We start from the raw sequence: 27,619 nt of genomic DNA on the forward strand, positions 1-27,619 counted from the left end.
TTCTGTAAGCAGCTTTTAATGAGGTTTCCGTGCTGTAATTAATTTACTTTCAGCTCAGGTCTCTTTGGAAAAAGCATGCTATTTACATTAGAACGAAATAACAAGCAAAGCTATATACAAACTGTATAAACGAACTGTATAAACAAATTTTCACTGATCAAGATGAACGTGGCTGTAAGGTGAAAATTCTCCTGTTGGGGAAAAAAGTGGATTATTGTATTGAAATCCATTTCGACGAAAATTCTTAAAACGCAAAGGCAAACTTCATATCTCGACACTGAGTCTAAAAATAACACTGTTACGAACGAGAGGGTGATGAAATGACAGCATGCCATTTTGCTAAGTAACTGTGATGATCAAAGCCCGCGGGTTCAGTGTAGAAAGTCGAAAGTCGAAATTAGCGCTACAGATGATCAGCTGGTTTGCGGCAGAACGGACAGCAATTTTTCTGTAGAACCAAAAGCTCGTAATCGTCTGTGTGGAATAACTGAAAAAGATCGGAAGAAAACATTAATTGGGAGTGTCTATAGACTACTTTGGCCAACTTAGTCCGGCGAGCATTTATTCAAGCCGGTGAGGATGAGGAACTAGTCACTATTTATTGACGGGGGGGAAAGGAATTCGGAAGATTTTGGGGATGGCATGGTTTTCATAGGGAGGTTTACCAATCGTAATTTATCACTCGACCCGCTGCACTAAAATGAACAAAAACCCGACGTAGAAAACTCTGACTTACCCGATTACACGACGAACAAAGTGTAATGGAGACATCAGGGAGAAGTGATCGGTAATATTGGTATTTTAGAGGACTAGGCCACTTCTTTATGAGCACCTCGCGGCTGTTCATGGCCTGTAAAGTTGAGCGACCTACGCGGACTGGGACGAACTCAGATCCACCTTGCTGTGGGCGGTAACAATTTTAAAGTAGAAATAAATTTTCTCGACAAGACTTTTACAGACAGATGGTATACAGTTACAAATTAGTGAAAGGAAATTCTGAAGAGCAAGAGAAGCTTTCAGAATTTTAGGTGAAAAGAGATGATTATCAAAGAAAACCTACCATTACTGCATTGATAAATTACTCCAAAATAACAGGAAGTTGCAATTGTTTCTATTTCTAAGAAAATGAAATTGAATAGGACCAAAATAACTGAAGAAAGAAGTGAGCATGTGAATTTCCTCAGACCTCAAGAAATTAAACTAGTTTCCTGTATGTATACTTTCCATTCTTTTGTCTAAATTTGTGAAGTTTTCTAGGTTAGCCATCAATTGGAAAAAAGTCATTACAATGAAATTTTCACCAGATGGTCGACAAAAACAATTGAGACGGCCTTCCTTAATTCTCTTCTCAAGATATTTGCATGATAAATGATAAAAGATAGTTTCAGGATCACAAAAGGCCGCTCAGCTTGCCCAACTTGCAGCAGTCAATTCAGACAAAATCTGATTCATTGGAGCCATAAATTTAGTAACATATAGTTGGGAAAATTGTGTGATTTAATGAATCAACATAGCAAAGCTTGGCGTCTACTTTTCGTCAAGTGCCCCGGCACATTTCGTCCAAGTGAATCAATAAAATGAATATTCACGGCCCTATTCCATAGAGATATAAATAGAATCGCAGCGATTTCGCCTTATTTACATTTATTACATTTTTTCTTCCGTATTGGGGCAACAATAACCCGGGCGTTTAGTCGGGCTACTGAGACACTTCACACAGGTTGTTGCATTCCCAGCCAGTGTATCCTCTGCTGAACAGCTATCCAGTTTTATTTGCTCAATGAAAAAAATTTCCTTTTCCAGAAAAAATGAAAACTTTTGCGAATTCCAGGTCTATCCTGTCATAGATATAAATTATTTAAGTTCAAAATACGGTTTTTAACAACGCATGACTTCCTCGATAACAGCTGCTTATATATTTTTACTTTTTCTTTCATCACGGAAGAATTTTTTATGCTCCTATCTTCACTGGAGGAGAGTTTTTTCCATTTTCCCCTCGTTATTCCGAGTAATTAAATTCATAAACGACCAAAAATTATGAGGTTGCAGTAAATACATTTAACTATATGAAAAAGGGAAGAGGTAAACACACAATGGGGTCGCTTACACGCGGAAAATAATCCGCGGCTTTCATTACCATTAGACGCGAACTCATCGTATTAACGATACATTTATACTTTTACACGCCGCGACAAGAAGAAATCTTTGAGCGCGTTTCAAATGGACTGCAGCAAAATCACTTGTTTAAATGGCATCGCGGCTTACGTATGACGCGAACTTACATTGCGCAAGCACAATTTTTTCTCGCGCTTGTGGTCGCGCTTGTGCGTTCCTCTCGTGCTCGCAACCGGTCGCACAACTCAAATCTCAGATGAAAACATCTGCTCACCTCAAAACTCATCAGCTTAGCTGTAAACGGATCCTCTTCTTCCTCTTCGGGGGTTTCATCTGTGAACTGCAGGGACTGAAAGTCTGGTTTGTTGTCAAGGAAATGTTTCAAAGCATGAATTGAGAGCAGTGTTTACCTATTCATTACTCAGGATTTGGTGAATAAAGAAACAAAACCTCTGGCTGAGTACAGCCTGAAAAATCAGAAGTATAGTGCGGGGCAAAATTGATATTTTAGAATTCTATTATTAGACAAATAAGGACTATGTGAGGTTTGATATGGTAGGAATTTCATCGTTACTCAGAGCTATCAAGCACTTTTTAATATGGGTCTATCCCTTTACACCCTAACATCAGTATCCAGATTTTCCATTCTGTTCTCTATAAATTTCCTTTGATAATGACAAGAAAATTTTGTTTAACCATGATAGTTTCTTAGGTTGGCGATCATTTCCTTTATTCTCATGACCTTAACATTTGATTCAAGGATGGTACTCTAAGGAGATATTGGAAACCAATCACTCTTAGGGTTTAGCAGGTAATTTAGTGTTAACAACTGGGTTGAAAACGTAAATTAGCCACCGTAAAGAGTAAAAAAGCTGACGTTTCGAGCGTTAGCCCTTCGTCAGAGCGATTAATCGATTAATCGCTCTGACGAAGGGCTAACGCTCGAAACGTCAGCTTTTTTACTCTTTACGGTGGCTAATTTACGTTTTCAACCCAGTTGTTAACACTAAATTACCTGCTATACTCTCCCACCGACGCAGCACCACAGTTTCTTTAGAAACTTACCACTTCACTCTTAGGGTTTAATGCGCTAAGATTACAGGGATTAGAAAATCATCTCTACTACAGTGCAAAGGATACCTCCCATATCTCTTTCCTGCCAGTTTGAGCGCTTCTTTTCTTTGCTCTTGGGTGGTTCCGCCTCGATCAGTTTCAAAGCATCCTCATTACTTCGAAAAAACCAAAAAAAAAATTTAAAAAAACCCCACACTGAGAGACCACAGTCTATTTGAAACGTTGAGTGGGGAAGGAGAACTACAAATCTGCACACAGTTTCTTATGCTCAAATTCTCTCTTAAAGTTTCTGTTCAAAGGAATATTTTCGGAGGTTTTATGTTTTAGGACAAAATTTGGAAGGTAATATGCTTGCCGTGTTGGATTTTCGATTGCACTGTTCTCTAGCATTATTATTTTGCGCTTTCTCCAGGCTTTGTAAGTTCCTAATACCTTTGTGGCTCAGGCGGAAAAAACGCCCAACTGGTACCTGGGTGGTATCGCTCTGAGTATCATTGGAGTCTCAACTCTATGCGACTTCGGTTTCTTAACTTGCAAAATATATGAAAGGACCGATTCGTCACTGTTTATTCCGCCCGCCGACTCGTATTTCGCGTGCTTGGCTACTTGCATCGCAGCGCTACACTTTTCCCCGCCAAGCTACATTACCTGATGCCATCTTCCAACACAAATTCGACCAGCGGGAGTACTTCTACAAGCAAGAGAAAAAAAAATTAGGCGTTGAATTCAATAAAAAGCATTAATTACCATGTAGCCACTCAAAATGAAACCACGTGATCAAACCTGAGGTGAGAGTTTAAGACGCAAACCCTGCATTGCACTTGATAACCCATTCATGCCTTCGTAATTAACCCATGAGGAACGGTTTGACCAAATGTGACCAACTGTTCCAGTTATAATAAGGTTACGACTGCGAATGGACTAGTCATTAATTTCCACGGGGGGGATGGCAATTTGGAGGGATCACATGGTTTTCAAGGGGGAGCGGAAGGGGGATCAGTCGGTGCCAACGAGGGGGGTCCATAAAAAATTGACTGCCAATTAACTGCCACTGAGGTAGGGTGGGAAGGGGATAATAAGAATATAAAAGAGCCTATAGGGAGGTTAGGTAAATTTAATCGTGACATTACCAAAATCCTTTGACCCCCCTCCCCTGGGGATAAACAGTACCTGGAATAAAATCTTACCGAAAGACGAAAATGAATACACAAATGGCTGCCCACAGTTGATACACTGGTTTCCTTTGTTGTTCAAAAGTGGATTCGTGGTGGAACAGCGGTAACACAGGGGAAGAAGTTCCTACAGAGGAAAATGAAAAAAAGAGGTTTTCTTCACTGGCTAAAAAACCTGATGACAATGACTGTGATTTGTGAGAAACAGGTTTTGGACAGTGTGATCATTTACCTCGTTGTCGTGGAAGGGTTTCGAGCGAATGGTTACACTTCCCAGGTCAATAGATTCTTGAAAACGCAGAGGAATCTTCAATGACTGCATAGAGAAAACAAAATAGAGCAAAAGGTGAGATAAAGCCTAGCTATATAAAGTACGTAGGGAGAATGAAAGAGAAAGAAAAAGTTTCCGCGCTCCGGGGCACTACAACTGGGCTACAGAGAATCGACATTGAGCTAAGCCGTCATTAAGTTCATATGTTTTCCCGTAAATACCTCGGAAAGTTGCCACTGGAATATAATTTGCAACTTTCTCGAACCGCTGAAGTAACTCACCTGTAGCTTGTCGTAAGCTGTACGTGCCATTTTATACGCCCCTAAATTCTTGCTTTGTTTGGCGAGCGCGAATAACGTCGAACTACATAAGAATTAAGGTCTATATTTCACTCAATAAATTTTACTGCGGATGCAACAAGTAGATTTCTCTCATATCAACGTGTACACTGCAACGAAAGGCGCGTGTGTATCAAACAGTCTTAATATTTCCGTCGTTGTCGCTTTTTTTTGCACAAGCGTAGATGTAATTCACATTTTGAACAGCGCTCACAAAGCAAGCTTGTTTAGTTCAACTGTTTTCTACGTCAAAGGATACACTCTTGACACTCCTGGTGGGATTTCTTTCACCAGCATATGTAGCAAATAACGAGCGATGTTGAAAAGTGTCTCTGGAAGATGGGAAGTAAATGGTTCATCCTAAAGGCAAACGAACATAATTCTGGGTTAGATTCCCTCAAGTAATTACTGCGGTGTCCTTACAGGGGGCGTTTAGAGCATTAAAAATTAACAACAAAGTCTTACAGTGTATCTTTGAATAGAGTGATATAGATGATAAATCTCTGCTTTCTCCTGGTACTCGTGAAATTTGTCTAACATTTCATAATCAGGTTCACCCTGGGAATTTTCTGTGGAAATAGATAAATGGGTCAGTTAAAATAGAAGAATAATCCGTTTTCTTTTAATTTTTCTTAAAGGAAATGATTGAATCCATCATAATAGTGTTAACCTATTTCAGTCTCTGTCAGAGGGAACGGGAACAATCGAAATGTAGCCTGTTTTTATCCCCTTTTCCAAGGACCGAGAGAGCCTGGCAAAAGCTAGATAAGCGTGCTTACGTTGGGTGAAAATGCGTTTGTTTTTAAAATACCCGTTGTAAATTTTCTGATTTATCTTTGGTTACATATGCTTTCCAACGAATGCATCCTAGCTAACAGTCACACTTTATTCCGCCAATCTGATTGATTGGAGAGCATTTCGAATGCATGTTGCAAAACTAAAAACCAAAGTAGTCGCAACTGAAAAAAAATACCACAAGGGGCCAATGGGACCTGATGCGCGGGAAAACGCGGGTGACCAAGTTGCGATTGGTTTTAATTCTTCCTCTGATTGGTTGGCACGAGTTTTGGAGACCAATCGGTATTGAGCAAATGAGAGCAAGAGCGTAGCAATACTGGATCACACTCTATGTTCGATTAAAAATTGCTGGCTTGTTTGATTTTAAGGTACCTTCACCACCGACCAGGTCCAAACATTGCACTGACAGCTTCCAGAAGTAGTATCCAGCATCGTGATACCTGTGAATAGCGAGACGCAAATGTCACACAACATTCTCATAGATTACATTATAGCAACAAAATGTCACCCACACACGCACCCACCAGTGCTCTACTACACTTGTGACTCAAGAGACACAAGTCACACGATACTCTGTCACGTAAACCACAAAACTAACCTGTGTTCTACGACAGCGTTGTGACACAACTGTTCCAGTACTTTGACCGCTTGATCCCTCCGCCCGGCTTTGTGGAAAGCTGAGAAATCACAACAATAGAAAAAGATTCAGCCGGTGCTTTAGTCCAATGAGCAGGCGATTGTTAAAATAATATAAACATGTTATCCACGAAAGGGCCTCTTACCTTCCTGAGCTTCATCAAATCGGTCATTTTCTGCCAACCAGTTTGCATACGGAACAAATACATCATCCTGGAAAAGGCAAAAGATAAGTACTTATACGTTTCACCATAATCATATAACTCTCTAGTTACCAAACAGACATTAACAGACTTTCATATGAACACAATAGTGCTTGTTCCTGGGAATAAGATTTACATTTGGGAGAGAACCTTATATCTTATAACATTTGCGACCTTCATAGCTTAACTGAATGGAAATATATCAAACATGAATATTAATGAAAAAAGTACTGTGGCCTACCTTAAATTCTGGATGTTTTTCCGCAAGTTCAAATGCCTGAAAAAAAATTACATCAAACAGAATCAGTGCAGTCAGTTAACTCGCGTAATCCAGCTCGCTACGTGTCACTTGTCCGCGCACATCAAGGATTCCAATTTGTTCATCACTCCAACTTACGCCTTCCAGTTCACACACCATTTCACAATAATGTATTTGGAAAAGTTCCTTTGCTTTTCTTGTAAACAGGCAAAGGACACCTTAATAGAATTAATACAGCTCTGAATTTCAAGTCCTACTATGATAAGTATACAGCAGTAGATTCTGTGCTGATGCCTTACTGATGCAACAGCATTCCTCTTCCACACATAAAATTTACTGGTTTCACAAATCATAACATCAGACTTGTGAATAGCTAGTCTTCCTTTAAAAAGTGTTCCCCCAGCTGATACTTCAAAGGAACATAAACTGTTCCTGGCTGACAAGACGTCGTTGACGTAATTTTTTTAAAAAAATGGTGGAGTAACAGCTGCAACTGACTTAACGCAATTGTTTGGAGTAATAAATCGGAATCGACAGGTAACAAGAAAACAAAATTTTTACTATTCCGTATTGTGCTTTCCGATCTGAAAGCTACAGCACGCTGATTACTTTCACAAGATATGTACTTTGTCCTACCTCATCCCAATGTTTTGTATCCACGTGAAGTTCCAACAGTGATTTGATGTCACCAATCTTCATAAACATTTCTGACGCATACCCGTGCTACATAGTACAAAAATAATTAACATTACATAGAGGAAGTGCTTTGGGGGACGACGTTGATGATAAAAAGATATTTTTCCTGCAAGTGGTTAAAAAATGCACAGTCTGGCAGTAGGAATTCTTTAGGGAAGGGGTGTGCTAATTAGCCTCAAATAACCTGATCACCCTTCCCTCACCCCAGAGCGTTTGCGAAAACGATAATAAAGCGTAGTCTGACAGTAGGAATTCTTTAAGGGAGGGTTGGCTAAATTAGTCCAAAATAATCTGATCACCATCGCCTCACCCATGAGAGTTTGCTAAAACGGTAATAAATTTAGCACATTGGCTGCCTGTCCTCTTGCTAAAGCATGATCTAGTGACATATCTTGACAATACCTGATCCATTTGTTTGAAGAAATGAGCACACTGTCTTATTCCCTCGGTGTCTGCTTTGTTCATATTTCTTCCAAGTTCAAGTAACCTACAAAGCATAGGTGACACAAATCTGAGAAAACGCGCGTACTTTCTTTCACAGACGTATCAGTAATCACTTGTAAAACAAAACTCGACAAATAAAACCATTAAGGCTGTTCCCTAGCGAAGAATTAAAACTAACTTCTCGACCCATCCATGTTGTCCAATGATTTCAATAGCTTTAAGGTTTTCGCCAGCAGCAATAAACATGTCCCTGAAATGAGACAAAGAGACAGAAAAATCACATCTCTCATAGAGGCTAGCACAACTGTGGCCATGTTAACTTTAGCTCTTGTCTGGAGCAGAAAATTTAACGCAAAGAACTGAATGTGGTGCTTTCCTGAAAAAAAAAAAGGCCTAAGACTTTTGAGAAGCCACCTTGAATGGTGGTTTTGAATTTGTTAAAAATAACATAATAACCTTGGGAAAAAAAGCAATAACATTTGAACTCTACGAGCTCTTGTCTCTTTGACATTTACTACAGTGAGAAAATTCTACATCTTCCACATTCTGTTAAAACTCACACAGCAGCTTTGGGGTCATTTGTTGTTTCACACCACTCAGCTTGTTTCCTGATCAGCTGTTTCACATTCTTAGGATCACTGCCCCCGATGAAGTCCTTGGCATATTCAAACTGCCTTAGGTCAGTGAACATCTCCATCGCCTGGAAAGTATTAGTTAATAATCAGATCTCGAGAGTCATAAAGATAGCTAGTATAAGATTGCTTGTTACCCCTCCACTTTAAAAAGATGTATACTCGATCGTTTAACAATAAATATATAATTTAATTAAATAAAAACCTTCTCATCATGTCCAGTCTTCTTGTATAGCTTTCCAGCATCATGAAATTTTCCCTAAAATGAAAGGTTAGAGATTTCGTCAATTAAAAATATAATGTTATAAATATTGAAGGGTAAATAATATGGAAAATGGCATGACATCCACAATACTTAATTTGGGTGAGAAGGGAAGACAGAGTCTAAGAGATGCTTCCACAAAGTTAAGATGAAAATTCACGGTTTCTTTAAGCCGTGCACTTGGATACTAGAACTGCTCAAAGCTGAAGTAGAGAGGTTTATGTTACAGGTACACATTTGGTTGGTTCTCAAATGCAACAAGCCAAACGATAAATGCACACATGACGTCGTCTTTATTAAATAAAAAATGTTTGCATGTCACCGAGGAGGTGACGCTGTAGCGATGGCAGCTGTAATACAATTATTGCCTGACGCTTGTTTTTTTCATCATGGTTATTGCCAAATCTTGACATTGTCTCTGATCCATTCTTGAGCACATACAGAGCAACATTAAAATCTTACAATCATAGAGATTAACCCTTTCAATCAATCAATCAATCAATCAATCAATCAAATCCTTTATTCTAAAACGTTAATTATTAGAACTGTAAAGCTTGTGGGGTCGTTTGACCCCTTAGAGTGATAAGCATCTAATTTCTCCCAACAGTTTACCCCTGAATCAAATATTAACGTCATAAGAAGAAAGGAAATGATCGCGAAATCAGGAAGCTCTTGATTGTTAAACAAATTCTCCTTGTAAGTATCAGGAAATGTAAAGAGAACAGTGTGAAGAACTTGCACTCTGATGTTACTGTGTAAAGGGTTAGATTAATCTAACTACTGACCTGATAGGCATAAACATCTGCGAGGAAAGCCTGTTCATCTGTCTCTCCTTTCTTTTTACGTTCCTGTTGAACAAACACAACAATCACAAGTAAATTTTACGTATTTCATAATCTGACCCAAATATTTATCATAAAATTACCGAATAACTAACCTCAATGTTGTGGATTAACTCCAAGTACCTCAAGTCCCGCACTCTGATGAAGGCCTGAAAAATGTTAGAAAATAAATTCAACTGACAATCATCTCTGCCTGCTGCTACAGAATAATTCACAATTGTTTAGTTCTTGAGTTTACCACCTTTCTAAATTTCACACTTCTAGCAAATTTGCTGGAAATCAACAGCCAAAGTAAATACCTTTTTAGCTGTATCAAAATCCAGGCCCTAAAAAGATCATCAAACACATTAATGAATTTCTTTTCACCAAAATGAGACAACGTAATTATATAAGTAGTTAAAGGCAAAATATTGCACTTCCCACCACAAGCAAAATTTACAGTTGATTGTAACATCTCTTCAAAGGTCGATACTTGCTTCCACTCACTTGACTCTTGGGGAAAGTTCCCATTACACCTTGGGTAAGTATTAAATAGATCAGTGTCATGTGCATGTAATTCACCTCCATGGCTTCCATGGCTAGTGCTCTCCAGTCTCCCTCAGTCACGCCAAGGCAGGCAACTTTGTATGCATCTCTGTTAATGTGTAAAGAAACACAATGGTGAATTTGTGAATATCCTGTGTAGAATACAAGCAACTCTTACGCTTCCCTTGCACTCTCCGAAATTCCCACATGCATCCATAACTCAATATACACACGCTAAGCATGGACCATTATTCTTTATTTGCCAATGATCCTGTGGTTGACAGAACTGAGCCATCTCCACTTGACTTCACCCAAATCAATCTGTGATCCTCATCCCCAGACTCCCAAGGTTGTACTAAAGCCAGAAAATTTTGCTTATCAAATCTCCACATTACTCGTTCACATACCCATGGGTAAAAAACCAGCTTTAAGGTTCTAAAAGTGGTAACTTAATTTTTGCAAATCATAAAATAAACAAAAAGATCCTTTAAGTGAGTAAGCATCACTGAATTTTTAATAAAATAAGTTTTACAAATTTTTGAGATTACCTGTATAATTTCTTTTCCAAGTACTGATACATTGGAGCAGACTTAAGCAAAGAGAGAAATAAATTTAACATTAACCCATAGTATCTAGATATCAATCTTACTGGTGCAATCAATAACACAAGCTCATCCAACAGTTTATTTCTTTAATTTGCTCAAAACCTGGCTTTGGTGGTTCTCATTTAACAAGTTTCTTGGAAAATAAGTTTTTCCATTAAGAAGCTCCCTCGTTACTTTTCAAAGTGAATATAATCGAAGTCTTAAAAAGAGTTCTGTCGTTAGGTTTTTTAGAACTGTTTCAAGGATTTTAATGAAGGAAATAGTTATGGAAGGGCACATTCTATTGACAATAACCATTGTTATATTTCACTACACCTTACCTGTGGCACTTCAACTGCAGACATGGTGTACACATGAAGACAGAAGATCTTAGATCCAGTAAAACCAACAACAAAACCCTAGCCAGTGAATAAAAATTCACACAGGAGTGATTTCAATGGAAAAAGAGCACTGAACAATTTTTGGACAATTTGAGATTACAATCACAAACCTGTAAAACAAATAGACTGATGCATGTACTTTGTAAGAATAATGCAATGAAAAGGAAGGTCTTCTGGAATATTTGACAAACCTGTAGTTTTTGTTGGTGTACAGGAAAGTTACTGGCCTTGATGTTCAGCATACCACCACCAGAAAAACACAGCATGTCCTGGAAAAAAATACAGCGAGCAGCTAAGATCAAAACTAGTGTTCTGATGTATGTCATTTATCCAAAATATTCTCTTGAATGTTAAAAAAAAAAAAAAAAGACTGTGAAAAGATAGGGTTGAGTGTGAGGTTTTTTCTTCATAGCACTCTCTACTGAATCTTGAATTGACAACTGACCGAGTGCTACATGTAGTTTTACCATGTAGTTTTATCATGCCATGTGATATGGAAACTGTACAGTATTTGGATGGTGTGATATTACCCACAGCATCCTCTGTCAGGCTAAAGAATGTCTCAAATCACAGCCTTTTTTTTAAAATTTACCATGAATTACCTCATTGTGGGTATTCCAAGCAACACTGTTAGCATTTGGCTCCTGAAAGAGAAAGACATCAAATACTTTAAATCGGTGAACAAAGTTGTACAGATGTTTCTCCTGACCTCATAAATTCACAAGGTCAGATTAACCAGGAAAAAATGTGATTCCTTAGGCGAGCAACATTTGACTGTTCTTTCTCACTAGCACACTGAGAAAACCTTAGACTTGCTACATTTCTATCCAGTTAAAAAGGAGAAGCTAAATTTAAGGCTTTTCCTCACCATGAAATTACAATTGTCAATTAAGACTTTGGGTAGATTATTTTACCTGGAAGAGCAGCTCATTGTTATTGAGGCTATACACAAGACAGGTACTGTTTTCATCCACCACTGCTAACTTGGTTCGACTAAAAAGCAGAGCAATAAGGATATGAGATGGAGAGTTTACAACAATAAATAAATATAGAAACTAAATCATGGTCTAGTTGGACAAGATTTATACTATACGTCTCTTGAGACTATATATAAGGTTACAATCAAGGATACTCTTTGTTTCTGCAACTCACCTTGAACTTAAATCCAGACAGCGAACACTTGTCTCTTGTTTCAACAGCAACAGGGGGAATGGATTGTTGATAAATATTTTCATGATCTGGCAAAAAAATTACAACAGTTATAGCAAACTGTCTAAGAGTCATCATCTCAAGTCTGCTTACTTGTTGATGTCAAAGAGCTAATGTTAAGGACATTGCATCTCTGAAGAGTACAACAGTCATACAACATACACAGTTCAACCATTAAATGCAAACAGCCACCAATTACACCTTATTAGTATAGGTAATAAAATGATTTCGAGTGCAATTTGGTGATGATAAACATGAGTACATTTTTTCAGAGACAACAAAATTGCATGAGCCTGTAGGGCAAATGCAATTTATAGTCTTAGATAAATTTACAATTGCTTATTACACCAAATTATAGGAGAAATCTTGTTATTACTTGCTAATAATGTAAATGAAGAAACATCACAGAAAGTCAAGACAGACAAAATTTTGAAAGCAAGTTTGCACTTGTGTTACAAACTTTGTACTTGTGTCACAAGAGAATGCACTTGTTTTCAGTCAATCAGAAGCACCTAATTTTTTCATGTACATTATTATACAACAACAACATCATTACAGCTCTATGATTATTGTACCTGGCCATTTTTTAAGCCAACAAGGAGACCCTCTCGTCCTGATGGACCACCAATCACTTTGATGTAACGTATCAGTGAATCCATCACCCACTCCCTACAATTAATACAAAAATGAATGAAATAAGTATAGGAAATCGTATGAACGCGAGTGCATTTCGTGATTTATGGGCACGAGTGATGTTTTGAAAGTTCTCAAAATTGCACGAGCCGTAGGCGAGTGCAATTTGAGAACTTTCAAAACATCACGAGTGACCATAAATCACGAAATGCACGAGCAGGTTCATACGATTTTTTATTTATTAAATTCTCGACAAAATTACTCCAACATTTTATCGAGTTGTTCGTGCTCGTATTCTTCCATTTTTGGGTTTACTTTTCGTTGAGTCGCCCATGTTTGCCAGACATTTAACCAGGTCTGTGTAGCTTTCAACGTGTTTTTGTTTTTCGCATTTTCTTTAAGTTGCTCAACGATGTTTTGGTTTGACAAAGCAAACCGGCTGTCAGCCATTTTTTTATAATTTGGTGTTCAAATTTGGCGCTTCCCCGGTGTTTCCATGGCAACTTCTCCGTATTGCACTCTATAACCTCTATTGCACTCTATAACCTATTTATGCATTCATCATTGACCAATCAGAAACGCAATATTTTGTTGAGTATATAATAAGTGCAATTATCACACAACTTTATATGACACCAATAATTTAAAGTCATGTTTACGTACTATTTTCACTGGCAAACACATTTGCATTGTTAAGACTTAACAGTGGTTAAAAACTATTTTTTGGTTATTGAAAAATGTCCACATAATAGTCATTTATTCAGCCAAATAACATTTCCCAGCAAAAGACGGGTGCCATCCAATGGCAATCACTGCCATGCATTATATATGCAAAGCTCATGCCCTTGCTAATACAAAGCATGTTTTAATTAATACTTAAAGTAAAAATGGTGATATTGTCTACAAGAAATTATCAAGCTTGCCTCTCTTTGATCCCAGTAAATGCTAAGCATTGGAGTCTTCTCTCCTGAGAATTTAAGAAAATATATGAATTTTCCCTTTTACTTTACCACTATATTAGAAATTTGAAAAAAATACAAATTTTTGTCTTGGATCTTTTGCAAGAGGAAACCTCTGACTTTGCAGAAGAGCCATTCATTATCAAAGATCCCTATCCTTCAGCACACATCCCACACCAAGATGCTTACACAAGCCCTTCATGATTGACTGGTCCTCCCTATTAAAGCCCATTTACAGTATAAAATCAATGTTGGTTTTGGCAATAAGTGGATACTTGTTAAATTAAGCTGATATATTTTTCTACCTGGCAAAGAATGATGTGATTGGAGCAGGCAACAAGCAGGTTGCAATCAAACTTGCGCTCAATCTTTTCCTAAATTGAAAAATACACTTGAAGTTATGAAATAAAACAGGAAGACCTAATTCGGTATGTGAGAAGGTAATTTTCTGTTATCATGTTTTCTGCTGTGAAGTCAATGTGTTAAAAGTGATGCAAAATAAAACACATTTATTCTATTCTAAGGTCTGTTCAGTTTCCCTGTTACTTCAGAGTCCTGGTAAGCGTGACTAACAACATGGACAAATATTTTAGTTCTCTGACTTTTCAGCTCAAGTACAGACATTTGAAAACTCAGCTACGTGAGGAAAATGGCATGTGAACAGATTGAAGACAGTATCATTGCCAATGTATAATCTTGTCTAAGCAGAAGAGCATGTCTAATAACTCTGATCTGTGAATCCATATAGTGGTACTCTGGTCTAATCTTTTATCAGAATTCAATGAATATTAGCATGGCAGAAGAGTTTTACCTACCTTGACTTTATAATGCATATCAGAGATGTCATCTGTGTTCAATTCATAAATAACTATTTTGTCAGGCAGTTGCACCTAAGGCAGTTGAAACAAAGAGAACCCATCATCCATCAGTAGTCATTTTTTAAGTGACTAATAGTATCACTACTGCTGCCTAGATGGGGATGCACCTCCCACTAGAGTGGTAAACTGAAATATACTTACAGCAAGTCTGTGTCGGTAAATAGCAATCTTCTTGACTAAGTCTCGACACTTGATACGAACTGTGGAAAAAGAGATCATTGCACATAAATTGATCACAGTCACATGTGAAGGTTAAGGCTTATGAAATTGTACAATTTTGAGTTCAAAATTTTAGTGCCAACCAAAAAAAGAAAAAATGCGACAAAAAACAAACTTTTAGGTAAACTTTAAGTTAACTTTTTAGGGCCACAAAGAAATTTCCAGGAAAAACCTGCCCTCATTTTACTACAATGAGGGCATTTATCATTTTTTTTCCCCGAAATGTAATCTCTTAATTTTCAAATTTGTTTAATCAATCCTTCACCCACCTTTCTGCTCTGTTATCAAATGCTGTATAATAACATCTGTCATGTTGTCTCTAAAGGCATATCTGTCCATGTCAAAGAAGTGATTTGTTTCAAATATTGTTAAACTGTAAATAATCACAACCTATGCATATCAATATCATCATAAATTATTTAATTTAGCTATTTTTATTATAATTACTCATTCCAAGTCCATAGGACATAGAAAAAGCATCTTACAAAGAATACTTTAGAGGCTTAATTTGACTGTATTGATCGAAGTAACAGATTTTAGGAATTCTTCAACTCTGATTACATAGTGGTAAGCAAGCTCACCCACTACAAAAATGGTTGGGGTTAAATTTATTGTTGGTTCTCATTCTTGCTGTAAGGTTTGAGTATGACTGACTTTTAGCATTTGTGCAATAACTGCATTATACATGTAAGAAGTAAGAGACTGACAGTCACTTTCTGAGCATCACTTGCAATGATGGCATTCTTTAAAACCTTATAATCTGAGAGATTTTAGTGAACTGTATGTGTGCTTTACAAAACTGATCACCCCCCTCGCAGCAACTTTGCTCTTTCTGGTCAACCATAATTAAAGTCATTGTATTTTAATACAGTTGTTGGGCTTTAAGACCCAGTATTGGCCAGTATACATTGCGTGCCTCCACTTTTGTTATGGTTTTCAGGAGACTGAGGCTTGCATTGTTTTCCCAAAGCTTGTGGAATAATAAACATAAAGTTAATGGCCGCTGATGGCCAATGCTGTGCACAATGCATACTTGTCAAAACTGGGTCATTAACATGGAATACAGTTAACAAAATGCCTAGTAAATCTCTCTCTAGTTCTCCTACTTATTAGTTTCTACTACATAACTGTAACAGTTATAATTGACACTCGCCTGTCTTTGTACAAGCCATGGACAGTACTGAAGATCAGTTGATAATATGCTATTGTTCCATCTTGACATCCCAGTGCCTAAAATGTCAAAAAGAAAAAGAAACAATGGCTAATTTAAGGCCCATGTTGACTCAAATACCTTGTTCCTAACAAGATTCTCCTTTTGCCTTAGAACAAGTCATTTGCTGAAATCACTGATATGATTTGTAGTCTGACTTCCCAAATGATAATTTTCAACAACAAGTTCATAGTTCTGTGATGCATTGAGCATTACAATAGACCTATGACAACTAATAAAAGAGTAAAGGGGGTAAGGTTCCAAAGAAACTGTGGTACGGGGTTGATGGCAGAGTATAAAAAAGTAATTTGGTATTATCAACTGAGTTGATGATGTAAATTGGCCACCCTTAAGAGTTTCTAAACTGATGTTTTGAAGCATTAGCCCCTTGTCATGGTCCTGAAGAAGGGCTAACACTTGAAACGTCAGCTTTGAAACCCCCAACGGTGGCCAATTTACCTTATCAACTCAGTTGATAATACCTAATAAACATATAAATGTGTCAATTAAAATATTTGTCAGCTTGGTAAGCTGATCTTATCTTTATTTGCCAAAGTTTCAGGGGAACAACCCCCTCCTGATGATGTATTGAAAGGTTCCATCAAAGTGTGAGTGATATCCATATACGCTGCCAGTTTATTTTCCATCTTTCTGACCCACCATTTCTCAAAATCAAAATTCCTTTTCACAACTCAAATCTCTCTTACCACGTAGTTGGAATCTGGCCTTACTCTGCAGCACCAAACCCAACTTTGCTGTTCTCCCACAGATGTCAAAGCCACTCCTTCTTTTGTGTGAAGAGTGCACTAAAAAAACAAAAAGTAAACCACATAATAAGAGACTTGTTAAAGTACAGTACTAAGTATTTTGCTCATGCACAAAACATTTTCACATGATATTGCACCAGCCACATTGGTGTATCAAAAGAATGAAAAACTCTGATATCAATAAGCTAGATATACAGTCAATTCAGCGGGGGTCAACAGACTCTTCCTTTAGTTTCAATGAAAAATTATATGACTTTGTATGGTGTGTTATCACTAGCATAAAAAAGCTCTACACTGTCATAATCTGAAAGGATTACTTTTTGAAAGAGATCACCTTTTTCATAGTCTATTGGCATTACTAAAGACAGAATTTTTTCCCAAGATCATCTGTAATGGCTGTTAATTTAATTCCTTTGGAGACTTTTATTATGAATATCATTTGATAAAAAATTTCTCTGTTTAAACTCACTTTTTTGTCAGATCCTCCAATAATAAGGTATTCACCCTTGGAGAAAAAGCTTAGACAGCATGGGTCATATCCAAGATAACGATCCTTTCCAACCTTCAACAAAACAAAATGCAATCCTTACAACTGCTCCCTACTGGTTAATGGAAATTAAAATGCATTCATTCTATTGTAATAATAATTTCCCTTTTTTTCTAGTACAATAACTGTTATTTTGTCTTCGCATTAAAAGAATGGTTTTGAAGATCACTGAATCTTTTAATGGTAAACACTAGTGATCTTGCCAGAGAATGTACTGCAAGGTGATGAAAAGCTGACAATTAACCCGTGAACTCTCATGAGTGACCAAGACAACAACAACATAATATCAAGCAGAAAAGTGATGAGAATAAAGAAAAATACCAATTAAGGGATTATAAGTTGATCTAATAACAAATTCTCCACACTAACTCCACAAGAACTGAATGGCAAACAGTAAGGAGAATTACTAATGAGATCTTGGGAGTTAAAGGGTTAACTAGTACCTGTTTTCCACTGAGCTGATAAAAAGACAGCTTCTGAGACCAATCACCAACAGCTAGAATGTCATAAGGTTCTTCTCTATTTATAGAAAACAAAATATATACATCCTTACTCAGTTATTAGCAGAAGAAAAGATGGGCATTGAAGATTCAGTAACAGTTCTATGGATGACCTTGTGCTCTTAGATTAGGAAAATGGAATAGTAATATTTCAAAATGTCATAAGATTGGAGTCCTACTTACTTGGATGGATTCCAGCTCAGTGTCCAGACAGGAGATCCACCAGGCCTCTCAATCTTCACTTTTTCTTCTCCACCCTGGTCAAAGGTAAAATTACAATCACTGTGACAGTCAAAACAAATTATTATCATGACTTATTTTTCAAAAACTGCATAAAGCCAAAATGGACAGTGGCTTTTCTGGGAATTAACAGGGCTTTAGCAAGGGGAGCCATCCTTTGGACAGTAAAGTGCTCTGACTAATAGCTAACAAACCCAATAACACGGCAATGATTCCCCTTATAAAGACATTTAGACATCTGTCTTTTTGAGTTAGCAATAAAAAGGGGAATGGGTGTGATGGAAACACTCTAAAGTTCCAAGAAAATCTACCACACTATCCTGCACTAAAACGCATCATATACTAACATGATGGCAAGCTTTGTGCATGTACTAACACTCTGTACCCACCAGACAAACACCAGCATCTCTCTGTTATTAAATAACTTAGTTAACACATCACTTGAAGTATTTTACAAGAAGAAATCTGAGGTAATGAAACACAGTAAGAAATGCTTACCTTGTTTCTTATGCTGACAAATCCGTTGAAAAGACCAAGAGCCAAGTATTGCCCATCATTTGTCCAACTGAAAACAGTGCATTATTTGCAACTTTTAATTCCTAATAATATATAAGTTTGGTTTGAAATATTCTAGTCTGCCAAAGGATTTTCTGTGTTTATCATTAATTTCCATGCATGGTTACTGTTTTCACCCAGTAGAGGATTACAGTCAAAAAAGTATCTTTCTGTAAGTTTGTAGATCAACTATGGTTACCACTCACCTACAGGCAGTCACTCTAGAGGGAACTTTGTGCTTCTGAACAGACTTTTGTTCTGGAGACCACAGACCTGATAATGAACATTATTAAGTCAAAATGTAAAACCAATATTACAGCCACCCACTTTTTCCTAATTTAAAATTGATCTATTCTGACCCCATAGATATAGTAAAAAGTGCTTCATTTTGACTTTTTAACTCCCAAGATCCGATTATTAATTCTCTCTTCAACCATACATGCAAAAATGACTATCCTGACTATCCTGCATCAGAGTGTATGAAATTTTTCTGCGCCGTTAACGTATACGCGAGCGGTACTGTAGCTGCTTGTAAATTAGTTAAAGTTTCCTTGTAAATTAGTAACAAGAAGATGGTGAAATGAAGGATAGTTTGATATCCAAAGTAACATTTAACAGTTTTATAAGCATTTGAATATAAATTTTACTAAAATTCTATACTTACCAAAATCATTTGTTGTACAACTTGCAAGTTGTTGTGTGAGGGGATTGTAGGCAAGGCACTGGATAGAGTCATTATGTCTGAAACATTTCACACCATTTAACTATTAATAAATAGAATTTAAATCTCTAGTTTACAGTCTCAGCCTCTCAGTGCAACATAATTATGTTCTTTTCATTTAGATAGTTGAAAAAAAATAACTATAGCCACCTAATTTATATCAGACAGCTACAGGTGAGACACAGGAGAACATAGGAAAATAAAATGTTAAAGTCCCTTGCTCAGGCACGAGTTAACTCTTAAACTACCAAGATCTCATTGTTAATTCTCCCCTCTAGCTGCTACATATTTCTTTGTAGAGAAGTTACAAGAATTTGGTTTTAGATCGAGATAACAACTTCTATCTGATAAGTTTGAGTATTCCCATCACCTGTTTGCTGGATAATGTCCAGATATCACTAGGAGAAGTTACATGTGAGTCACTTCTGGGAGTTAAAGGGTTTAATACCAGTCAAGGAGAACATCACTATTTGAGCTCTCTATACTAGTCCCCTCTCTCTCCCCTTTCCCATACAAGAAAGAGAATTTGGAAGGTTGTCGGTCAGTGCTCTGCTGAGGACAGGAAGCAGTGGACTGTGAAAGAGCACAGGTACACAAGCATACACACAAAAAAGTAAGCCAAGATTGAACATAGTCATTTATATCAGTAGACTCTATCCTTGTCATGACTTCTGGTGGGTACCCACTCAGTTCATGTTTAGGCTCTTAATGATAACACTGATCAGGAGTAACAAATTGACCACTTACGTATATTTAAGAATACCCTCTAATTTTGATGTCCAGATTATAACACTTTTGTCAGCTCCTCCAGATGCAAATCTTTTTCCTGTAACAATGAAAAAAAAGTGTTATGATGTATTCCAGGACAACAGCTATCAACAGTAAACTTCACCTCAGCAATACTTTAGGGTTTCCAGGTAGAGGTTAAGAAATTAGACTGCTAGCTGAAATTTCATGAAAGGCAGCTCAAAGTTATTATTTGATTTTGAAGAATGTTAGTGTGTAACCTCAGAAGTGCCAGTTGTGCTTTACAGAGCAAATTCACTGGCCAAAAATCTATTGGGTGATTACCAATTTTTTTAATTTGCAAATACTGCCAGCAGCCGGTGCTTAATGACAACCCTAGGTTCCTGTGGCTTTTTGGGCAAAGAAGGAATTGATTGCTTTTAAGTTACTTTTTTGGTATAATTTGAAATGAAGAGCTTAAGGTTTCTTTTCCAGTACAACCTGGCAGAATCCTAGCTCATGAGAATGCACACCTTTTCAACATACCATTATCCAATCACAAGCTCAAGAGGAAGTGGTGAGATATGTGAAAGAAATAGCAGTCATTCTTGACAGCAAGATTGAACTATTGGAAAGACTAAACTGCTTCCAAAAGTCTTACTCCAAGTGTTGGGAGAAGATCGGAGCAAAACAAGATTACTTGACAGCAAAAATTCTTTACTGCACTTAATGCAAATGTTATTTGGACAATTTACAAACTCAAAGCCTCTCACCATTTATTAAGACAAATCTACATATCTTGTGTTCCTTGTATCTTTTTTCACAAGTATAGTATAATTTCTACCTTAAGGATCAAAGCAATACCTTGTATCAAAGTGTTCAAGGGCGAGAGAATACTTTACTGATGTTAGGGATAAAGGGGTGTTTGGTATCTGGTGTCTGATGCATGTACATACTATTTCTGCACAAATGAATTGTAAGGGAAATGAACACTGTTTCATACTATCCGCTATTTATCCAGAAATATGGGCGAAATTTGATAGAGAAAACTCAGCATCTACAATAGTACACGTAATTTATTAAAAAATATAAAAAAAATACGTATATATATCTATAGCTTGGATGAAAGATAGGCGACTGTTTAACACAATTTTACGCTTTTTATATCTAATCGTCTTAACTTATTATTGCTATTTTGGATGGATAATCCTAAATTTCCCTACACCATACTTCTGTAGTTTTTATTAAAAAAAAAGATTTTTTTTTCTCTAAATAATGTGGCTATTTTGGCGATCGAATTGCAAAACAAACATCAAACATACCATCTCTGGAGTATGCAACACAATACACGGTTTCTTTGTGACCTTTGAGGGGCTGAATGAGTGTCCCATCGTTTGTATCGTAAACCTAAGAAGAATTTCCGCAAACGTCACGAAAATATTCAGAATCGAGATTAATTTCAAATCAGAAGACGTAGATTACCAAAACACGGTTTCCAGCGGCAACGATGAGTTGACTTCCATCGGGTTTGAATGCAAGGTCGTAAATGCTGCCATGTGAAAATATTCTCGATCAGAATTGACACAGAATAAAAGAACGATGCATGCAGATGTAGTAATTCTTACCACTGCTCAACTCTGTCCTTGTCGTGGACTTTATCGACCCATGTTGGTAACGCTCTCATTTTCCACGAAGAAAAACATAAAATTTTTCATTTGCGCAAAGAACCATGGGATGAAAAAGAGAATGCTGCTGCTCGCAGAGAATCATGGGATTCCAAGTTGTGTGTAGTTGCGGGACTGAAGAGACGTTCTTTCCTGTTTCTATCGTGTCCTTTTTTAGCGTAAATATTGGGGATTGTTAATGGGATTTTGAGAAACGCAATCAGTCAAATAGCCTGAATAAGGTTCTTTTGCCGTATATCTGGGTCAAGTGTTATGTATTATGTGGGTCTGTGCTGAAGACCTTTGGCACAGTCTTTTCCTCTTCAGACCTCCCAAGCGGTCAATGACAAATAAGTATTTTATTTAACTTAATGATGTCATGTGCTTGTTATTAATGTAGAGGAAAAAAGTCAGCATCATTCTTGGTATCCCATAGATATGAGAAAAAATAGTGTCGGTTCAATCTAAGAAAACTGCACTTACTGCGCACGCAAGGGCACATAACATTGCACGCGGTAAAGGTGAAATTCACAGACTCCCCGCCTTGACAGTTATTACACATGCAGTTGGGTTTCGGTTTACGCAGCTTAACTCTATAGTCTGGCGCATGATGGGGTGAGGAACCTCCTACAGAGTCAATACTAGTTATTTTCAGCGGACTGCATCTATATTGATAGTCGATGTGACTATTGTAGTGAAACAAGTGGCTACTGTTTGTCATGGATTTTCGTATCGTGCTCATATTAAGCAGGTATTTGTTGATAAACTGAAGCATGCAAATGTCCTTCAACTCCAAGGAAGACTTGCTGACCGATAAATTGTAATGCTGAAGAGCCTCATGGAAGATTCTGCCAAGGTTTTGTCGGGCTTAATGGCTAACCTACAAATCCTGTATCTCCTGTAATAAGTGAGTACCTTTCTTTCACGTTCTAAGATTTCCTCAATGCTGTACATACATAAAAACTTTGGGTGGTCTGGGATCGAGCGGAGAGCTTCTGGCAACGTCCTCGGTGTGTTTATATAGATGGCTGAAGGGAGTAAGTTTCAAGAGTAAGTTTCAAGAGAAACTGTGGTGCTGCGTCGGTGAGGGAGGGGGGAGGGTGGTGAAGGGTACCCCGCGATAATTTAGTTTTATAAACTGAGTTGAAAATGTAAATTGACCATCGTGAGAGTTTATAAAGCTATCGTTCTGAGCTTTAGCCCCTCGTCAGTGAGAAAAATGTATGTTTGCATGGTTGATCATTGAATTGGAAAAGTTGATTCTGTGCTGCCAGTTTACTCACTCAAATGACTTTGTTAGCAAGTAAGCATCTGTTTTCTTTCTTGGCTATGTTGTTAAACAGTAATGAAACATACTAAGAAGCCAGGACTTTACCGATATTGATCGGCGCTCATTGCATGGATTCCATTGACAAATTCGATGGTGTAGATGATTCCCTTGTATCGAGAATGGTTCGTAAATGAAGTCCATATCAACTTTTTTTCCAAAACTGCGTATTACACTATAGCGGAGCCCGCAGCGCGCGCAGCGAATCCCAATACCTATCAAAAATGGTAGTAATTACAATATCCCATTTAGCCGAGAAAATTTGGTTTATTATGGAATTCTCCACTCCTAAAACATCTCGTAAAACTGTAGTCTTGTGGTAAGCGGGCCGGATTTTCCCACTCAGGAGTTTATAAATGAATATTAATAAACCCTCACGGAAACTGCCAAATAATTCGTTGAAACCAGTGATGGACAAACGTCCCATCCGGTGGGAACTGGATGCGATTCGCCTACTTTCTTCATGCTATGGAAACCGAAATAAGCTTCGGCGATGTGTAGCACTTTCTATCTGTAATTTTTATTTTTTTTATCGTAGCCTGCAAAAGAAACGCTATTTCTCACTTTTTTTTTAAGTCGAGCGAATGCAAGCGCGATGCGAGTGCGAAAAGTGGATCCTCTCGTGCGTGACTTGTGTTTCACGCTCGCTCGAAAAGCACATGCGCGAGAATTTAAGAAAATCTCGCCTGTTCTGTAGACTTGAAGATCAGGTATTTTGAATGGATTAGTATGGATTTTAAAGGTTAAGTCTACAGACAGACAGGCGTGGATTTGGAGAACCTCCAACCATGCCAACCCCCGTCCCCGTCAGTTTAGAACTGAATCAGTCAGTCAGAGACATTTGTGGATATACCTTACCAGAACTTTCGTAGGCCAGGCAATACACTGTATCTCTGTGTCCTTTTAACATATCAAGCAGCACGCCCTCGGCTGTATCGTATACCTAAAAATAGAAAGGATGCAGGCATTTGTCCAGTTTTTGCGCTTAATTATAAGGCGAGATAATGAGATTTGAAGTTAAAACAGTCGAGAGGTAAAACAGATTACCAAGGTGATGAAAGTGAAGGGGTCTATAAATCACGCACCCTTGAAAATTTCTCATTCATTGTTCATGACTCAAAAACTTACAATTGATGTTCTGTGTGGTCGACAGTTCCAAACATGAGACATCAGTCATTAGTTATCACCTTGTACGATGGGGGGGAGGGGGGGAGGGGGGGATGGGGAAGGTTTGGGTGGGACACATGGTTTTCAGGGGAAACGGAGGGTGTTGGGGGATCAGTCTTCGCCAACAGAGTATTAGGGGGGACCATAGAGAACTGACTGTCATACCAATGAACTGCCAATGTAGAGGGAGATCTTAAGATTGTTACACAGCCTTATGGGGGGATAGGGTAAATTTTGTGGTAGTAGTAGTGTAGTATATTAATGACCCCCCCCTCCCCCCTCATTGGCAGTCAATTTCCATAACCCTATAGCGCTGACTGATCCCCACTTCGCAACCCCTAAAAACCATGTGATCTCCCCCAAAATCCTACGACCCCACCCCCTCCCCCCAGGTGATCAATAACAATTGTTCCTTTTCGAATAAAATCAAATGCGAATAAAGCGTTAAACTCCTACAAGTGACTGATAAGTAAATTCTCCTTACATCATCAAATTCTTCGGTAAATCTATAATGAGAATAAATTAATCATCGGTTTTTGGTCGCTATCTTGTGGCTGAGTGTCTCTCTCTCTCTCTCTCTCTGAACGTTTCGGTCTTCTTTTATTGTAACATGCGCATGTCTCGAATGAAGCCAATAAAGAGATGATTACTTTAAAAAAAAGACAATACAAAGCAAAATAAAAACAAACAAACAGAAAAAACGGTCGCGCTCATTTTCATGAATAATTAGTGAAGTGTGAGTGAAATTTGTGATATTACTGAATGTAAGAAACAACTATTACCATAATCTGTGAATGTGTGAAATGCAATCAACTTATTACTCCAAGGAGCATCGAGTGTAAAAAATTTCAAAAGAATTTCCGGTTCTGTTTGACCCTGCTCCGAAGGCCGAAGGCAAAAAAACGTTGCTGCCATGAACACGTTTTTGGCGATAAATTCCTCCGAACGTGAAGATCAAACGTTCGAATTCGACCTGTACCGGGAAAGACGTTCGGTTGAAATGAAAGCGATCGGAGCCATGGACAGCTTGTAATGTCCGTTAGATCAGCGCATTATGGCAAATATATCCTTAATAAATATTTGTTTTTCCTGCGATAGATATTTCCGGAGCTTGGTTCAAAGCGCGGCATGTTTTTAGCCAGGAATAAGGTGACTGAATGAAAAAAAAAAAAAAAAAAAGACGATCGGTTTTGACTCATTTTTCATAAATTAGTCTTATATGCTAGGATTTTAAAAAGTCAAATCGAGCATGATTTGTTGATGTTTTTTTTTTTCATCAGAAGCACCAACTTTGTCCAAATTTTGCTCGTAATCGCATCAAGATCGAAAAAGAACGAGAAAGAAAACCGGATAAATGCCGGAGTCCCTAACTGAACCCACATAACTCAAGAACGTGAAATGATAGCTCGAAAGATTAACCTTTACCCCCTTAAAGTAATTTGTACTTGTGGACAATAAAGTGCGTGTTATTTGAACCTACCATTTCATTTTAAATCTTGTTTGCTGGATATGAGGTAACCCACAACCGAAAATTGCATTAATCCAAGTTAACGTAAGTCATTTCGCGCCATAACAAAATTTTTCCTTTTGATAATTCTGCGTACTTTTGAAGATTTTCTGTAAAAGAGCCTCGACATACCAGCCCTTATTCCAAGGAATAATTAAAAACATTTAGGCTATAATCACACTATATTTCAAACTCGTGGTGAAAGATGTCGTGAGAGCCGTTTGAAACCATTTAGTTTAGTCATGACATGCCGTTGACAAAGAGCAACACTTCGCCAAACAAACCATTCTCGTTTGTAAACAAAACATAAAAAGACGGCTTAAAAAGAAATCATCTGATTCGTTCGTAACAACATGAATTACCAAGATTAAGTTTCCAGCAGCAGCAAGGATATATGATCCATTGGGGCTGAAGATTACGTCGTAAATCCTACAAAATCCAAGAGTAAATGTCTGATCAGAAAGCTGCTAAAGTTAACAAAAGCGTAAGCGCCATGCCGTCCTAATTTTTAATGGCTTCCACGAACTTCGAATGGTTTACAAGTTAATCCAATATACAAAACGCGTAAAACTCACCACTGAACCTGCTTCGATTTATCGACAACTTTATCGAGCCACAGTCTATTAACTCTGGCGAGAGCCATCTCAGTTAGTTGTACTGCGCTTGCCTCGTTCGCAAATCCAAACACTTTATCCTAAAAATCAAACACGGTTGTTTGAAAATTCGTGATTGGTGTCCGTTTACAAAACTTCATCGCGTGATCAGAGATCATAAAGATTGTTCAATTTTCCAAAAACACGAGTGGAATCTAGTCGAATTTGGACATGTATTCAATTGATAAGCGTCAGACCTAACTGACATTCCTGATCTCAAGAAATACTCCGGAAAAGATTGCATGACACAAAACTTTACAATGTGTAACTATGTGTCAATAACTTCTTTCAAAATATATTTGTTACATAGTGTCGGAAACAAAGCTTTGTTAGTATGATCTTTGCAAAGATAACCTCAGATAGCCTGAATAATAGGCCTCTGCAAAGTAGAAAAACTCCTATTTTGAAAAACAGGGTCTTCAACATAAAACTATCGAGAATTATGAACAAAATTTACAAAAAAAATGAAATTTTTTTTGATCGATGTTTCGAACACTTCTGGATTAATGTTATTGACAGAAATATAGCGATCAGTTGATTCTACGCCTAAAATAATAAATTACAGCGAGAAGAAAACTTTTAGAAAAGGGGCAATTGAAGTAACTGATTGGGTTTTTGACAAACTTGAGTTCGCTAAAATGAAATGTTTATGAAACTTGAAGGCGATATGATCAGTGACAAGACTAACAAAGTTGAGGAGCGGGAACGAATCATCAAGTTAAAAAACTCAAAATAAAATGAAGAGAGAATGGTTTCTTGCTCTTCAATTTCCTGTGCAAGCGAGCCCTCAATCGACCTGAACGCAAGTTTGGCCACAGAAGCCTGCCACAATTTGTGGTTCATAAATTATGCTAAACTTTAACATTAAAGAATTAAAGAATTACA

The 27,619-nt window shown here is 37.6% G+C and overlaps 1 protein-coding gene across 2 annotated transcripts; it reads right to left on the bottom strand.

Annotated features, from left to right (window-relative positions):
- Positions 1-26,974, bottom strand: LOC113665888 (intraflagellar transport protein 122 homolog). Of its 2 annotated transcripts, none has more exons than XM_089207670.1 (47): positions 26,657-26,974; positions 26,444-26,510; positions 24,266-24,350; positions 20,438-20,516; positions 19,634-19,710; positions 19,176-19,242; positions 18,913-18,979; positions 18,358-18,431; positions 18,118-18,193; positions 17,597-17,689; positions 17,068-17,166; positions 16,304-16,380; positions 15,420-15,481; positions 15,073-15,131; positions 14,869-14,943; positions 14,359-14,427; positions 14,018-14,061; positions 13,037-13,130; positions 12,405-12,490; positions 12,167-12,245; positions 11,855-11,896; positions 11,444-11,521; positions 11,193-11,270; positions 10,816-10,856; positions 10,304-10,376; positions 10,042-10,068; positions 9,838-9,891; positions 9,686-9,748; positions 8,844-8,897; positions 8,567-8,706; positions 8,185-8,256; positions 7,965-8,049; positions 7,503-7,589; positions 6,849-6,884; positions 6,551-6,617; positions 6,367-6,445; positions 6,141-6,208; positions 5,436-5,539; positions 5,230-5,330; positions 4,914-4,995; positions 4,594-4,677; positions 4,377-4,488; positions 3,838-3,880; positions 3,256-3,344; positions 2,390-2,472; positions 737-901; positions 1-487 (listed from the first exon to the last, which is right to left on the bottom strand). In XM_089207670.1, the coding sequence occupies exons 1-47, from the start codon at positions 26,722-26,724 to the stop codon at positions 404-406; spliced, it is 3,588 nt and encodes a 1,195-aa protein (XP_089063796.1). In that variant the 5' UTR covers positions 26,725-26,974; the 3' UTR covers positions 1-403. The 2 variants fall into 2 exon arrangements, with proteins under 2 accessions (XP_089063796.1, XP_027037418.2); XM_027181617.2 differs by lacking the exons at positions 24,266-24,350; positions 26,444-26,510; positions 26,657-26,974 and adding exons at positions 21,739-21,823; positions 21,899-21,965; positions 22,042-22,166.
- Positions 26,975-27,619: the final 645 nt, after the last annotated feature.

This window comes from Pocillopora damicornis, chromosome 5 (genome assembly GCF_964200805.1).
Source record: "Pocillopora damicornis chromosome 5, jaPocDami1.2, whole genome shotgun sequence".
NCBI classification, from domain to species: domain Eukaryota; kingdom Metazoa; phylum Cnidaria; class Anthozoa; order Scleractinia; family Pocilloporidae; genus Pocillopora; species Pocillopora damicornis.